General features: G+C 33.8%; 2 protein-coding genes across 2 annotated transcripts; one reads left to right on the top strand and one right to left on the bottom strand.

Moving 5' to 3' along the window:
- Nucleotides 1–2,521: 2,521 nt before the first annotated feature.
- On the bottom strand, nucleotides 2,522–3,485 carry LOC129876436 (abscisic acid receptor PYL4-like). The gene has a single exon (XM_055951888.1). It carries the CDS (start codon nucleotides 3,301–3,303, stop codon nucleotides 2,668–2,670), a length of 636 nt encoding a protein of 211 aa, XP_055807863.1. The 5' UTR covers nucleotides 3,304–3,485; the 3' UTR covers nucleotides 2,522–2,667.
- A 6,936-nt stretch (nucleotides 3,486–10,421) lies between these two features.
- Nucleotides 10,422–11,054, top strand: LOC129875595 (secreted RxLR effector protein 161-like). Its single transcript, XM_055950890.1, has one exon. The coding sequence runs from the start codon at nucleotides 10,422–10,424 to the stop codon at nucleotides 11,052–11,054; it is 633 nt and encodes a 210-aa protein (XP_055806865.1).
- Nucleotides 11,055–17,969: the final 6,915 nt, after the last annotated feature.

The following is a 17,969-nucleotide window of genomic DNA, read 5'->3' as shown; positions in this document are numbered from 1 at the left end:
AACTTGTGATTTAAATAAGTCATCGATATTTATGTTATTGTAAACTATCTCATTAAAAAATAAATATAATAAAAAATTATAAGTTATATGAATTGTTACAATAAATATGAAAAGAGGTCATTATTTTTGCTTTTGGCCAGAAAGGAAAGAATGTCACATAAATTGAGATAAAAAAAGTATTTTATTTGTCTGAAATTATCTATCGTGATTTTTAAAAATAGATATCTCTGCTAATGTGTTAGAAATTGAAGAGAAAAAAAGTTCTCATTTTATCCTTACCATAGTACTCCCTCTGTCCCTTTTTAGTTGTCATTTATACTAAAAATACTTATTCCAAAATAGTTTTTAATTTAAATAATCATGAGAGAATTAATTGTTTTTTTCAATTTTGCCTTTAGCATTAATTATTCTAGAATCAAGAGACATATATATATAGATAAAAATTAAATAATTAATAAAAAATATATTAGTCAAACAATACATCTAATTAATTTTTCCTTAAGGGTTGTGCCGAACCTTGTTATGACAACTAAAAATGAACGGATGGTGTATTTTTTTTTTTTTTGAAACTACAAACACATTAATAAAGTAAGATTATATCTTAAAACATAAATGAAGATTAAATAGTAAAAAATCTCTCATAATTAATATTTTTTTTAAAATAGTATAAAAGAGAAATACGATAGATAATTTGAGACGAAAGGAGTAATACCCCTTCCATTTCAAAATAAGTGAATTGTTGGATCTTTTTTCATATTTCAAAATAATTGAATTATTCAAAGTTTAATAGAGTATTGGAAATTTCTTTCATTTTTGCCTCTCATTTACATTTTTAGGTAATAATTTCAAGAGAGCTACTTGTATATATTTATGATTTTACTTTAAATTATTTATATTTTCAAGAATAATTTAAGACTAACTAAAATGACATAAGTGAAAAATAGCGTTTAATTTATATCCTAAATTTGTTTATTAATAAGTGTGCATTGCCTTGATAGTTCATCTATTTTGAAACGGAAGTATTAAATATTAGTTAAGAAAAATGAGTAGTAGATTTTATGGGGTGATGAAAGTGGCGTGAAGACATTGATTATAATAAGTGGACAAAAAGGTGCACGGGGATCATGAATTAAAAATAGTACATCAACTTGCATATGCAACTTGCATATATCAATTCAAAATTGCCAGAAGATAATTAGAAATATGAGCAACAACTTGCATCTATCTCTCTGTCCCTTTTACTTTTTTCCTAACTTCAAACAGTACGTACGTAAACAATTCTGATATGACAATTGAATATTTTGCAACTTGCTCTTTTTTCTTTTATTGATTGATATATATATATTTATATATGTCACCTAATTGGCCTCTCCTTCCCTAAAGTCCCCTCCAACTTGCCTGTTTTATTCTCATCAACTTGTCTCCCTACTAACCATATACTATATTAGTTCTAATTTTTATATATGTACTCTCTCCGACTTCGAGTGCATATATATATATATTTATACATTATATTTAATTCATGGTTTGAATTTCTTTTTCATTTCTAAAACGTCAAAAAATTCCATACCATGTACATATATATATATGCTTCAAATGGACAATTTCTGCGTTCCACATTTACGTACCACATATATATATATATATATATATATATATATATATATGTATATGTATTTATTTTTCCAAGTCCATTATATATGGTCGATTAACTCATGAAAAAAATTTAAGGGGGTAATATAAAGAGTAATAACTTGTAATATGGGGTACATGTTTTTATCATTTCTACCTTGCTTAATTCACGACAAAAAAAAACAAATCAAATAATTTGACGATAAATTAAAGGAGAAATGATTTTAAGAAAATAATGTCTGATCGATATTGTTGTTGTGCCTTGAGGGTTTATATAGTTATAATTACTATCCTTAATCCATGTATATTACTCCATGGAGGGAGTATCTAGTTAATGAACATTAATAAATTTCAGGCCAGTAAAGCACTGTGATTAGCTTAAACCTATGAATAAATAAAAGAATTAAAGTAACAAATGAAAATTAAGGGTCTATATATAATATTATAGTTGATGTTATCCATTATGGAAACCTGTCATTAACTTAATTTAATTGCTTCTCTGCATTTTACTCAAGCTTTTCTCTATTCATTCATTTTCTTAATCCCACGTAATATTTACCGCTTAATTACATTGTTAAATTTATTATTAAAACTATCAAGCCAAAATCAGAACCGTTTAACCTCGTCTTCATTCTTATAATTTGAATCATATACATACATTAAAAGGGTTTTATTAATAATTAGGGCATTGCTAAGCAATATATCCTCCTATTAGTATTTCATTTCAATATTAATAATCTTTTGATAATGTATCCTTCCTTAGACTTATCGAGATTATGAATTAAAATTATGGAGATTATCAAAATTAAAGTAAAGGACCTATCAATTAATAAAAAAGAAAGAAGGAAAAAAAACAACCATAGAAACAAATTAATTCAGCAAAACAAGTTTCTAACCATGAATTTATCTTCAACAAGTGATGAACAACATTAGCTAAAAGGTGCACAACGATTCTTCAAATCATCATACCCTTAAAAAATACAACATTGATACATAATATCGATCACAAATATCATTGACGGACCTCAATTAATTTCACAGAGCCTTTCGTCTACTCGAATTCTCCACAATTTGCTTTAACGATTGAAGATTACATTTCACAATAGTATCAACAAAAACACACGTTTCATCTCTAGTATTCCCCTTTGGTACATCTACAACGTACGATTCCACAACGATCGTCCCATTCCCTAAAGGCTCAGAGTGTAAAGTAGTAACGGACTTATAATTCGCGAGTCGGTGGTCTCCACCGACTACGCTAAAACTAATAACGTGACGCTCTTCGTCAAGTATTTCCAGTCTCTCCGTGCTGTTAACAGCTGGCAGGCCGGAGATAACTCGGACTTCACGAAGAGTGCCTATGTTACCGTCGCCGTCGATGAGATGGCAGCTCTTGACAAAGTGTTTGTACGCTTGAGGGTTGTCGAATCGACGGACGACGGACCATAAGGTGGATACCGGGGCTGAGATCCGCTGGATCGCGGCGGAGCAGCACTGATTGGGTCCCACTAGATGCGCGTGGTATTTGACGACGGAATCTGGTACTTGCGCGGTGCATGGTATTGGTGTGAGGCGCTGTAGTGATTGGTGAGGTGGTTGTTTGCAATTAGAAGTATTGTTGGAATTGATTCTTTGGAGTAAAATAGATGATTTTTGAGGATTTGGAATCATTTTTTGGGTATATATGTATATATTTTTGGAGAGATTTGAGAAAGGAGAATCAATTTACAAACTATAGTGGTAGCAAAAATAATGGTTTTGATGAGAGTTTTTGTTGTGTTTTTACTTGTGAATGATATAGTTTTGTATAGAAATATATAGAGGGGAGAGAGAGAGAGATTGGACTTTGAAAGGAAGAAGAGGCAATAGGTTTCATGTGATGATGATAAAAATACGAAGCTAGTTGCCTCTAGTCAACTTACCAAAACAACCCTAACCTTGAAAGATATTCTTCTTTACTTTTCCCCCCTCTATTTCCTTTTTTGTTTATTCAATTTCTACTTTTCTTTTGGGAGTTTACCAACTGAAATAATTACTTACATGTACCAAATTAAATAATTGATCAAGTTATAGTGTAGGGGATGAGGTTGGTCTTTCCTTAACTACAAGTTTCAGGTTTGAAAGTTCTGAGTGTGAAAAAATCCTTGGTAAGGATTGTTCCCCCATCTCATTCAAATAGGGCTCTACGCAATGCGAATTCGAATTAGTCAAGCTCTATTATAAATATTGCACACCAGATGAAAAACATAATAGATTAAATGATCATATTATTGAAAAACTATATGCACAGAAGTATACTAGAATTATACTACTTGCACGAATAATTGATACCACATATATTTATGCTAGAACACGTACTATCATGCTAGAACACATAAACTTTCTGAAATTTAATTTCATAAATACCTCTTGAAGCGTGAACAGATACCTTCAATTGAATCCACAAGTTAGAGTGCAGTCTGCGGTCTTCTACAGTGATCCACAACCGAACTCTCTCAACACTTGGGTGGGCAAGTATCGTATAGAAAACCCTACCTCTATCATAGGTTAGGAGAACCCATATTTATAGGGACCTTTTTCCAGTCCAAAAAGGAGAAGAAAATAGGATTTTGAGTTCTAGTTAAATATGGACACTGTAGGGACCACAAAATTAATTACTGAGGCTCCTTATTATGGAAATAATTAATTCAAAATTATTAATTTGAATTATTCTTACCATAATAAATTACAAATCATTCCACTAGAAATTCGTAATTGCACTCCTCCATTTATATTTCGAAATTCCCCATTAAGCACTTTTGTAATTCCCCATGTTAAGATTACATATACTAATCAATAAATTAAATTACTAACAAATTTAATTCAATGATTAATTTCCTTTGGAGCACTACTTAACTTATTTCATGTGTCAGATTCATAAATCCACTTGCAAGGTTTGACACAATGAAAACTTATAAGCTTCTCAAAAAGTTATATCATCAATCTCTATATCGAGACATGAATTTCATCAACTAACTTATTATTTCACTAATATATATTATTATCATCCAATCTATCAGGCATATTGACCCATCTCAGAATCTCACCTTTTAATAAATCAAAACAATAATTAATATATACAGATCATAATAGTTATATCAAGATTAAGAATATAAGTACATTTAACAGTTTAGAGAATATATTTTTGTCAGTCAGTCTAAAACAACTATCTCTATTCGGTCCCGTTCAATACATACAAAATGCACTAGCACAAGAAGTTGAAACTACACCGCTCCATAATCAAGATAAATTATATATAATCTTGTGCTACAATCATACCGATGACTTGTCCAATTTTCATCTTAGATTGTAAACAAAAATACGTTATACTTATAAGAACTGATGATTTAATCTTGTGTGTATAAGATAAAATTCTATACACTAAATCATCTATTATATAAGAAAACGAACACATAAACGAATATATAATCTATTAAAACTTTTATTAAAATTGAATAAACAATTGTTCTATAATAAATACTATATCAAAACTCATGGTTAATAGTATATATTCCATGGTTAGTAATATATATCCAACACATATGAGTTACAAATTCTAATAAGAATATTCTATATGATTAGGTGATAAAAGCTTATATATAAGATATGTATATTGTATTTCTTTTATTAGCTTAGAGGCGAGGTTTATTTCTTAACAAGTATTCGTGCTTTTCGGGACTAGAAAAGAATTATTGAATCTTCCAAATGATCAACAATTAATAGTAAATTTAGATATATTTCATCCTTTCTATGAGAAAATAATAATCTCATAACAACATATTTTGATTAATTATATATGTTGGGATTTTTGGAGTGAGATACACACGACAAGATAGAAAAGATGTAGCCATAATAGATGCAACATTCAACACTCCTCCTTGCTTGTTTTATTGTAATCTAATAAAATTGGTCTCCCCTCACTTTCTGTTTTTATTAGTAGTGCTTGTAAATGTTTTTGAGTTTCTTTAAATTTGCACACTTTTGTGACGTGATCTGATATTGCATCTGATCTCCACCATCACACATTTATTAGAAGTATATGTTATCATTAATGACATCGATCTCTTTAATGATCAAATATCAATAAATGTGGTTAAAGAAATTACATCAATTACCAAATGTTAAGACAAATCAAGTGATTTTCTGAGGATGTCATTACTTGCTCAATGTATTACTATATTCATCTGGTTATTGAGCAGCGGTTACTAGAAGCGACACCTTATATTCCACGTATTTACTTTTTTTGTTATGAACTAATCCAACTGTTTGCCCCCTTTTCTACTTACTTATATGTATGATTTTTGAACCAATGACATTGAAGATGTCTTCACAATTTTTGTTCATACATATTTTATATGGAGTCATTGTCCAAGACTTTTATAACCAAATGTGTCATATGTGGGCCTCTATTAACCATGTGCAAGCTACCATGGTTAATAATTTGTTAGAAGTTAGTTGAAGTTTGTTACATGTTAGTTGTAGGTTGATAGTGACTTGTAACTAACTACTCAAACTCTATAAATGCAACTCACTCACACCACATGAAAGGTGAGAGTGTATCTGCACAATGTGACTATTGATAGCAATGTGATCTTCTCTCTTTCTCTCTTCTTCTCTGCAACATCTCCTCTGCTTCTTCTTCTTCTGCTGCATCTGCAGCTTCTTTACTTCAACTTCCATTTTTTCTTCTCGTCTAACTCGTCTTGATTCATATAGTCGTCTAACAAGACTCCATCACTGAAGTTATCATGGTATCAAAGCATTTGGTAAGTTCCTAGAACTGGAACAAGCAGTTAAGTACTGAAAGAAAAAAAAATGAGAAGTGCAGGTGCTCATCTTTGAAAGGTGTTTGAGTCGCAGTCAATTTTCAGCATCCTCAGTTTCGAAGCAAGTTCAATGGTGAATCTAGGTGAAGCTGCAACCGGAACACTAGGTGCTGAGAACTTCAACTCAAACACAGCAGCATCTGAGCTGGTAATACCAAATATTGACCACAATCATCCTCTCTTCTTGCATTAAAATGATACTCCAGGTAGCTCATTAATTTCTCTTCAACTAGTTGGTTCAGAGAACTACGCGATCTGGAGTAGATCAATGAGAATTGGATTAATAGGCAAGAGTAAACTTGGATTCATTGATGGTAGATATCCTAAGTCTAAGTTTGGACCTGAGTTTTCTGATACTTGGGAGAAGTATAATGCTGTAATCCTCTCTTGGATTATGAATGCAGTTCGACCAGGATTGCTGGGGACTGTGGTGTATGGAGGAGATGCACACAAGGTTTGGTGTGATCTAAAGGAAAGGTTCGACAAGATAAATTGAGCTCATGTGTATCAACTCCATAAAGAAATTCATGGTCTAAGTCAGGGAACCATGTCAGTTTCAGATTATTATACAAAACTCAAAGGCTTGTGGAATGAATATGATTTAATTATGCCTTGTCCAGGTTGTTCATGTCCTGAGTCTAAGAAGTTTCAAGATCATTATGAGTATCAAAGGTTACTAGAGTTCCTAATGGGACTAAATGAAACCTACTCTGCAGTTAGAGGACAGATTTTGATGTAGTCTCCAACTCCAAATCTTAACAAAGCCTTTTCCCTTGTCATGGATCATGAAAGTCAAAGGAACATAGCACACACTAACTATGAATCATGCCTTCCTAAGCTGATGGAAAGTACTGCATTGTTTAGCCAAAAAGGGAGTGGTCGTAGTGTTGGTAATGGAAATTCTGGTCATCAACCTGGTGGAGGTGGTGGTAATCCAATTAGAAGTCACTATGAAGCTCAGTTCAATCCTCAGAAACTATAAAAGTCTGTTATTACCTGTGAGGTGTGTGGCTACAAAGGTCACACTAAGGAGCAATGCTTCAAAGTCAAAGGATATCCAGTTGGCTGGAGATCCAAGAAGAAAACTGGTAGTTCTACACCTAGATCTAGTTCCTTTGCTAACCAAGTTACAGTTGCTCAAAGTGCAGGCTTATCACACAATGAAGAACCTAGTGCAGCATACAAGTCACCTGCAGCTTTCTTCACAAAAGAACAATATCAGCAAATAATGCAGTTACTAACCAAAGGCAGTGACACTGGTGGAGAGCATTCAGCCAAAGCAGCCACAGCAGATAGAGTTTTATCAATACTAGTGTCCAAATATGTAAATAAGGAGTGGATAGTTGACACAGGAGCCACTAACCATATGACATCTCAGCTATCATCACTAGATAAATGTACCTCAGTGTCTAAGCCTAAAAGAAGGCATGTACTACTACTAACAGGAAATGTTGCATTAGTGTCTCATGTTGGCAGCACAAAAGTCTTTGGAGATCAAGTTATTGACAATGTTCTCTTTGTTCCTGATTTCAAATGCAACCTTTTATCTGTGTCGCAACTAACTAAGCAGCTTCAATGCATGGCAGTCTTCTTTCCTGATTTTTGTGTCTTTCAGGATATCTACAGTGGACAGGTCAAGGGGATTGGTAGAGAAGATGAAGGACTCTACATCCTCAAGGAAGGCTTCCACCATACTGATCCTACTCAAAGGAGATGCAGTACTTCTACTGCTCAAGCTTCTTCTCAAGTTTCTTCTACTAGTGTTGTATATGGTAGTAGTTCTGAGTCAAGTACACTGTGGCATAGCAGGTTAGGACATGCTCCTATTGATGTAATAAGAAGGTCCTCTAGTCTTTCAGGAGTAGATATCTCTAACAGCTCACCTTGTACAGTGTGTCCATTAGCAAAACAAACAAAAGTTCCTTTTTTCCTGTAAGTAATCACACTTCAAAGGCACTCTTTGACTTGGTGCATTGTGATGTCTGGGGACCATATAGAGTACCTACTCATAATGGAATAAAATACTTTGTTACTGTAGTAGATGACTACTCCAGATTCACTTGGCTATTTCTTCTCACAGCTAAATCTGATACTATAGTTGTGATGAGACATTTTTTTGCTCAAATCCATAATCAGTTTTCAATTTGTGTCAAAGTGCTTAGAACTGATAATGGGACTGAATTCATGAGCACAGCCTTTCAGTCCATGCTGTCAACTCTGGGAATATGTCATCAAACCGCATGTGTTTACACTCCTCAGCAAAATGGTATGGTAGAAAGGAAGCACAGAACTATCTTAAACATGGCAAGAGCCTTGAGGTTCCAGGCATCAGTACCCTTGCAGTTTTGGGGAGAATGTGTTACCATAGTTGTCTATATCCTTAATAGACTTCCATCTAAACTGTTGTCTTATAAGTCTCCCTTTGAGATACTATATCAACATCCTCAATCCCTCTCTCATATCAAAATTTTTGGTTGCCTATGTTATGCTACTTGTCCAACCATCACTGATAAGTTCTCTCCTAGAGCTATACCTGCTGTGCTTATGGGATACTCTTTGTCTCAAAAGGAGTACCTCCTATATGATCTGCATACTAAGTCCTTGTTTGTGAACAGGCATGTTGTGTTCAAAGAAGACATGTTCCCTTTTAAAGACTTTCAAACCTCATCCAATCCCATCTTTCCTGTCTTAACTCTAGTACAACCTGATAATGATCATTCACCTACTAGCCTGTCACCTGATGATCCTCCTCAAGACTCTCAGCTACCACTTACTCCTGAAAACCATTCTCCACTTCCATCTCTCACAACAGCTCCTACCAGAAACTCCTCCAGATCAACCAAACCTCCTATCTGGCTTCAGGATTTTGTTACTCAATCCAAAAGTCACTCTTGTCTGTTTCCAGTTTTTGACTTTGTTAGCTACAAACATTTGTCTCCTTCTTACAGCTCATGCATCAAGATATTCTCAGCTATCTCAGAGCCCTCTTCTTATCATGAAGCTGCTCTTGACCCTTAGTGGATCCATGCAATGCAGCAGAAAATAGATGCCTTGATGGATAACAAAACTTGGAGTCTAGTAGATCTTCCTCCTGGTAAGAAGCCTATTGGCTGCAGATGGATCTACAAAGTAAAATACAAATCTACAGGTGAAGTGGAGAGGTATAAGGCCAAGCTAATTGCTAAGGGGTATAGCCAACAAGAGGGGCTCGATTATAGGGAAACTTTCAGCCCTGTGGCCAAAATGGTTACTGTGAGATCCATTATAGCACTTGCTATTTCAAAGGGTTGGCTCATCCATCAGATGGATGTTCACAATGCCTTCCTTAATGGTGATCTGTTAGAGGATGTCTACATGACCATTCCTCCTGGGTTTGCTAGACAGGGGGAGAACACTAAAGTCTGCAAACTCCACAAGTCTCTATATGGCCTCAAACAAGCACCAAGGCAGTGGAACTTTAAGCTAACACAGTCTTTACTTCGGCTAGGATTTCATCAAAGTCACTATGATTACTCACTCTTCACTAGACATGATAAACATGATATACTTATTGTGCTGGTATATGTAGATGATCTTTTGATCACTGGTAGTAACCAAGATATCATCAGAGACACCAGAAAAGATCTACAGAAGGAGTTCAAGATGAAGGATCTAAGAGAGCTCAAATTCTTCCTAGGGATTGAATGTGCCAGATCAAGCAAAGGGATCCACATGTATCAAAGGAAATATGCTTTTGAACTAATAGCTGAGTGTGGTCTAGGGGGAGCTAAACCTGCAGCAACTCCCCTAGAATAGAATCATAAGCTCACATCTGCATAATATGATGAGTGTGTTGGAGGTATAGGTAATGAGGGACATGAAGATCACAAACTGCAGGATCCCAGCAGGTACCAAAGACTGGTAGGAAGACTTCTATATCTGACCATGACTAGACCTGACTTAGCCTTCTCAGTTAAGATTCTGAGTCAGTTCATGCACTGCCCTAAAGAGTCTCACATGGAAGCTACATTGAGAGTGGTTAGGTACATAAAAGAAGCCCCTGGTCTTGGACTACTAATGCCAGCAGAAGACACCAACAAGCTTCTAGCCTACTGTGACTCAGATTGGGGAAGCTGCCTAGAAACAAGAAGGTCTGTAACTGGCTACTTGGTCAAGCTTGGTGCAGCCTTGATATCCTGGAAATCTAAGAAACGGGAGACTGTATCCAAAAGCTCAGCTGAAGCTGAGTTTAGAAGCATGGATCACTGTGCTGCTGAAGTTACATGGCTTGTAGGGCTGTTTGAAGAACTTGGCATATACATTGAGCTTCCTATAACCATGGTGTGTGACAGCAAAACAGCTATTCAAATTGCTGCTAATCCTATCTTCCATGAAAGAACCAAACACATAGACATCGATTGTCACTTTGTAAGAGAAAAGATCAACCAAGGAATGCTGAAAACAGAATTCACACACACCAAGGATCAATTAGCCGACTTGCTCACAAAGAGTCTTGGCAAGGGCCAACATCAACTGCTGGTGAAGGAGCTTGGAGTCATGAACTTGTTCAAACCATGAGCTTGAGGGTGAGTGTTAACCATGTGCAAGCTACCATGGTTAATAATTTGTTAGAAGTTAGTTGAAGTTTGTTAGATGTTAGTTGTAGGTTGATAGTGACTTGTAACTAACTACTCAAACTCTATAAATGCAACTCACTCACACCACATGAAAGGTGAGAGTGTATATGCACAATGTGACTATTGATAGCAATGTGATCTTCTCTCTTTCTCTCTTCTTCTCTGCAACATCTCCTCTGCTTCTTCTTCTTCTGCTGCATCTGCAGCTTCTTTACTTCGACTTCCATTTTTTCTTCTCGTCTAACTCGTCTTAATTCATATAGTCGTCTAACAAGACTCCATCACTGAAGTTATCAGCCTCAACCAAACCAATTTTATGATTTTATTGCGACGCCCTTCGTGATGATTACCAATATAATCAGATGGCCGCCTGTTTGGCTTAAGATTGCGCGCAACTTGTTTAAACATGTAAAAATATAGCACTTGGTCTAACTCAACCCCAAAAGTTAGCTCATGTGGAAGGGAGGGAGTGGATTGTTCAATTTCATATAAGCAGACCCTCGGCCTAATCCTGAATCAATGTGGGAATTTAACTCACTCTAAGCCCCCCCACCCCCACCTAGGCTTAGAAGCCTAACTGGAGAGTGGATCGGAAGCCCAAATGGGATGAATCTAAGTTTGATACCATGTAAAAATATGACACATGAGCCTAACTCAACCCCTAATAAAGTTAGCTCATGAGTAGAGAATTGTGCAAGTTCATATAAACAGACTGCCAATCCATTCCTCAATCATGTGGGACTTTAACCCACTTTAACAAAACAGTGATATTATTTACCAAGCTTTACAAGAAAAATGTAAATTTATATATAAAAGGACAACTTAAAATTACTATAGTTTAGGCTTTTAAATTTCCTTGAAGAGCTCATAATTGCTGAAAGAAGTTCATGAAGAACGGTCTTATTTTGTTTTTTAAGAGGTGCAAAGACTAGGCCAAAGAGTTTTAAATTAGCAATAACCATTTTGTAACAATTCATAATTAGCTACAAAACTGGCTGAATTATTCCCTCCATTCCATATTAAGTAAATTTTTGAGGGATTTTTCATTGTTCAAAATAATTGAATTGTTCAAAGTTCAAGATAGATGTTTGAAACTTTTTCCATATTTGCCCTTTCATTTATTGAAGTTTTATATTTTTTAGGAGATAAATTATACTACTTGCAGAGTTATATTTATGATTTTACAAAGGGCAATAGTGAAAAATATGATTGAAATTATGTCCTTGAATATTTTTCTTAATATATATACATTGTCTCACAAATTCACTTAATATGGAACAGAGAGAGTAATATCATGCATAACCACTTGCATTTGAACCTATATTGTCCCCGCATAAAATTCTTCATAAAAAGTTTCAACCGCACTCATCCGGTCATTCCTAATTCATGCATATTCATATATAAATATACACACATATATATAAGTGCATATGTATGTAGGAAGTGGACCAGAGATAATTTAAAGGATCGATATGACCATCTAAAACTTACGGTGTTACCAAAAGTTCTATATGAGTGGGTACACCTTCGATTTCAACATTTTAAAACTGTATCTGAATATAATTCAGTTATTCACAAAGTAAGCTCCATATTAAAATTATGTGGAGAAACTATCACTGATAATGATTTACTTGAGAAAACTTTTTCCACTTTTCACGCTTCAAATGTGTTGCTACAACAACAATATCATGAAAAAGGATTTAAGAAATATTCTGAATTAATTACATGACTACTTGTGGCTGAGCAAAATAATACTTTGCTGATGAAAAATCACGAACTCATCCTACATGGTCTGCTCCATTCCCTGAAGCAAATGTTATAGTAGCACATAATCAGTCTGAATCAAGACAAAATAATTATCGTGGTCGTAGTCGTGCACGTGGTCGAGGACATGGTAGAGAACGAAATAATTATTGTCATCATGGTGGAAATAAACATGAGAACAATAAAGTTTCTCAAAATAATCCTTCTAGAGGTAAAATCAATTTTTGCCACCTGTAACAACCCATTAGGTCGTTTTGAGAGATTTTTATTTCATAAAAGACTCATCCCGTAGATTTTTAATGGGTATTTTGGACTATTCGATAACTATGATTATTTAGTTAAGGGGTAAATTTGGATAATTGATTTAATTAATGGGCTAAAATGATAATTTATTTAATACCCTATATCACTTATCTCATATCTATTAAAATTAGAGTTAGTAGGTTTGATAATAGTGGGTCATAATTTCCATTTCTAAACGAAAGGGGGAGAAGACGACAGAAAACAAGAGCAGCCACCTACTTCTGGTACAACCTCGCCACTCTTTCTATGCAATTTGATACACTTTAAACAGTGCAAATCGACACCTTTTCAGTCATGATGAACCAAATTTAACTCTTGTATTAGAATAATGTAATTATAAGTTTGATAACAAATTAGCATGATATAGCCAAAGGCTCCTATATAATCAGATTGATGTACCAATCAAAACCATAATCAGGGGGATAAAAATAACTAATGGTCATCATTGGACAATGATGAAAATGGCAGAAGGTAATCATTAGAAAATGTTGGTCCAGCAAATTGGCTATGTAGCGCAACACTATTCCTGATCAGTTAGTTTTAAATATTAGGTGTATTATATTATATGAATACCATTAGAGTTATGATATTGGAGAAATTGAGGCTTAACCTTAGGTTTGCGTTTTAGGAAATTGATTATAGAGTTGGGTGAGTTGTTAGGTCTTGGTTAAATATACATATAATATCGATGTCTACAAATTCGTTTGCTTACGAATATTGTATACTTAATAGATTGGAAACGTGATGCATTGAAGAAACGAAATGCTTTGGTGAATAAGTTTGCTTGACTTTGGTTCTTCGGTTGAGTTAGGTTATGATTTTATTCTATATCATAGATAGACTCTTAATAGCGATTGATAATCACTGAGTAATGTGTAAAGTTTACTATGCATTTAATTATCGTGGTTTGAATGATTGATATGTTGTTGTGATTGGTCAAAAATCCCAAGACCATGAAATCCATAATCTTGAACTTGTCCCATCAAAAGTTATATCTTGAAAGAAGGCTTGATGAAATATTATTAATAAAGTAGAAAGAATGATAAATTAATTATAATTGGATCGGATGTCACATTCCGATATGGTATATTTGGATTGGGTGTCACGTTCCAATACGATATTATTGGATTGAGTGTCACTTTTCAATACAGTATATTTGAATCGGGTGTCATGTTCTGATACGATATTATTGGATCGGGTGTCACGTTTCGACACGATATATTTGGATCGGATGTCATGAGTCGACACAATATTATTGGATTAGGTGTCACATTCTGACATGATATATTTGGATTGAGTATCACGAGATGATATGATATTATTAGATCGGGTATCACGTTCCGACACGATAATATTAAAGAAAAACATATTAAAATGACTTAATCTACTCAATCCCAAATAACTCATTTCCAAAAGAGAGTGGTGTGGAGGCCTGAGTCCTAATATATACTTTGGATATTGTTGATTGGTTACGTCCCTATCTCATTGTGTTGTCACTTGATCTTGATGTTGTTGTTTGCCACATGTTAAGTGTTGTAGTTGATTTCCTGCTATTACCTTATGCATATTGATTTCTATTTTGAATTGGCCGATGATACCTACTCAGTACATATTGTCCTGTACTGACCTCTACTTGTATTTTTCTTTATTTTATTTTATGGAGCGCAATGAGTATACCATCGTCTTCAACTCGACCTCAGCTATAGTCAGTGTCCAGCATACCAGGTTCTAGGGTGAGCTATTCATTCTAGCTCGTGTTGGATTATCTCGGGCATGACATGATGTCCTTAGTTTTCGGACAGATTATGTTATTTATTTATTTTGGTGTTTGATATTTCCAGACTTAGTATTTTAAAATTAGATGTTGTTGATGTGATGACTTTTAGGTTTTAGAAATGATAGTAATAGACCCTACTAGATTGTTGTTTCTTATTTTCGTAAGTTGGTCTTTCGCATTATTGTAGTATTTCATAAGTTGAATCGCTAACATAAATTGGGATTTGTAGTGTTGGTTCTCCCACCTAGGAGGATAAGTATGGGTGTCATCATGACCCATTTTGGGTCGTGACACCATCGGTGTGGTATGAAGGGTCATTGGGCATGTAATTGTCGTACACCCGATCATTTTGTGAGACATTATCAAGCCTCTCTGAAAATAAAAGATAATAATGTAGAGACACACTTGAATTTTCAGAATGATGATAATGAAGCAGCCCCCTCAAATAAATATAAATATATTGAAGCAAATCTTGCTTATAAAGATGATGATTTTGAAGGCCTCCCAAATATTACTCATTTGGAAACTGAATACTTTTATGAGAATGTTGACTGAAGAACTGATCATCTAACTGGGGACAAAAATTTATTTTCATATTATGTTTGCTACTATGTTATCCTTCTTAAATGTTTTTCATAAGACATTATGTCTTACTAATTTCTACATTTTAATGCATTTTCTTAAGGTTTCTTATGTTGTTAGTTTTTCATATTCTTATAATGTATCTTCTTTTATGAAGAATATAGAAATTTCCTAGTCATTAGTTGGATCCATAATCAATTATGATAATATGTGTCTTATCGATAGTGCCACAACACACACTATTTTAAGAAATAAGAAATATTTCTCTTATTTGATTATGAAAGAAGCTAATGTTAATACAATATCTGATAGTACAAGATTAATTAAAGGATCCAAAAAGCTAAAGTTATACTTATTAGAGGAACAAATTTAATAATTAATGAAACATTATATTGTAGTAAGTCTCAAAGAAACTTATTAAATTTCGAAGACATTCGTCAAAATAACTATCATATTAAGACTACAAATGATAAAAAGAATGAATATCTTTATATTATTACAATGATTTCGGCAAGAAATTTATACTTTAAAAGTTAACCGCTCTTTCATCTGGCTTATACTTCACAAGTATTAGCATGGTTGAACACATGCCATAGTAAACCTTTTAACTCAAATGATTTTATTATCTGTCATGATCGGTTGGGCCATCCCGATTCTAATATGATGCGCAAAATAGTTGAGAGTTCACATGGACACTCTTTGAAGAACCAAAAGATTCTTCAATTTAAAGAATTCTTTTGTGCTGCGTGTTCTCAAGGCAAATTGATTACTAGACCATCAGTAATCAAAGTGGAAATTGAATCCCTAGCATTTGTGGAACATATACAAGGTGATATATGTGGGTATATTCACCCCTCATGTGGACCATTTAAATATTATATGATTTTAATAGATACATCTGCAAGATAGTCACATGTGTGTTTATTATCAACTCTTAATATGACATTTGCGAAATTACTTGCTCAAATAATTAAGTTAAGAACATAATTTTCAAATCATGCAATATAGATAATTCATCTTGATAATACTGGTGAGTTCACATCTCAACCATTTAATGATTATTGTTTGACCACTGGGATAACAATTGAGCATTTGGTTGCACATATTCATACTTAAAATGATCTGGCAGAATCATTGATTAAACGCCTCCAATTAATTGCTAGACCAATGCTATGAGAATAAAACTTCTCATTTTATTATAGGGTCATGCAGTTTTATATGCAGCAAGTCTTATACAGATCAAACCCACAAGTTATCATAAAGTTTCCCCATTGCAATTGGCTTTTGGTTAGGAGTCGAACATTTCTTATCTTAAAATATTAGATGTGCGGTGTATGATCCAATTGCTCCATCACAATGTACAAAGATGGGTCCCCAAAGAAGGATGGGGATATATGTTGGGTATGAATCTCCTTTTATCATAAAATATTTGAAATCTATGACTGGAGATTTACTTTCTCTAAGATTTATTGATTGTCATTTTGATGAACCAGTATGTCCAGCATTAGAGGGAGAAAATAAGCAGCTGAAAGAAGAAATAGATTGCAATGCATTATCACTATCTCATTTAAATTCTCGTACAAATAAATGTGAACTGAAAGTTCAAAAGATAATGCATTTGCAAAATCTTGCAAATAGACTGCCAGATGCATTCATTGACTTATCAAGAGCTACTAAATCTCATATTCCAGCTGCTAATGCTATTATTTGAGTTGATGTCCTAGTAGGACAAGTCTAAACCACGCTTAAAATATAGTAGAACAATCGATTCTAAAGATAAAAATCCTTTAAAAAGAAAAGAAGCAAACAATAAAGATGATCATAATATGGAAAAACCTGCTTAAGAAGAGCGAGGAGATATAACAATTGATAAAACTTCGAAAGAGATTGAGGCACCTGAAAATAATGAAGAAATTTCAATAAATTATGTCTCATTAGAAAAAATATGGAATCACAATTATGCAATTGCCGACAATAGTTTTGCTTATAATGTTGCTATTGAAATAATGCAATAAAATGAGGATCTTGAATCAAAATCTGCCGAAGAATGTAGATAGAGGAGTGATTGCCCAAAATGAAAAGAAGCAATTCAAGTTGAATTAGATTCACTTGAAAAACACAAAGTTTTTAGACCAATAGTTCGAACACCTGAAGGTATAAATTTAATGGGGTACAAATGAGTCTTTGTGCAAAAACGAAATGAGAAAAAAATAAAGCCGTAAGATATAAAGCACGACTTGTGGCACAAGAATTTTCGCAAAGACCTGGCATTGATTATATGAAAATATATTCTCATGTGGTGGATGCAATCATTTTCAGGTATCTTATAAACCCGACTGTTCATGAAAAACTTGACATGCATCTGTTGGATGTCGTTACAACCTATTTATATGGCTCTCTAGACAATGATATTTTTATGAAAATTTCTGA

Source organism: Solanum dulcamara, chromosome 12, assembly GCF_947179165.1.
Source record: "Solanum dulcamara chromosome 12, daSolDulc1.2, whole genome shotgun sequence".
Lineage (NCBI taxonomy): Eukaryota > Viridiplantae > Streptophyta > Magnoliopsida > Solanales > Solanaceae > Solanum > Solanum dulcamara.
This window is presented reverse-complemented; position numbering and strand designations above follow the sequence as displayed.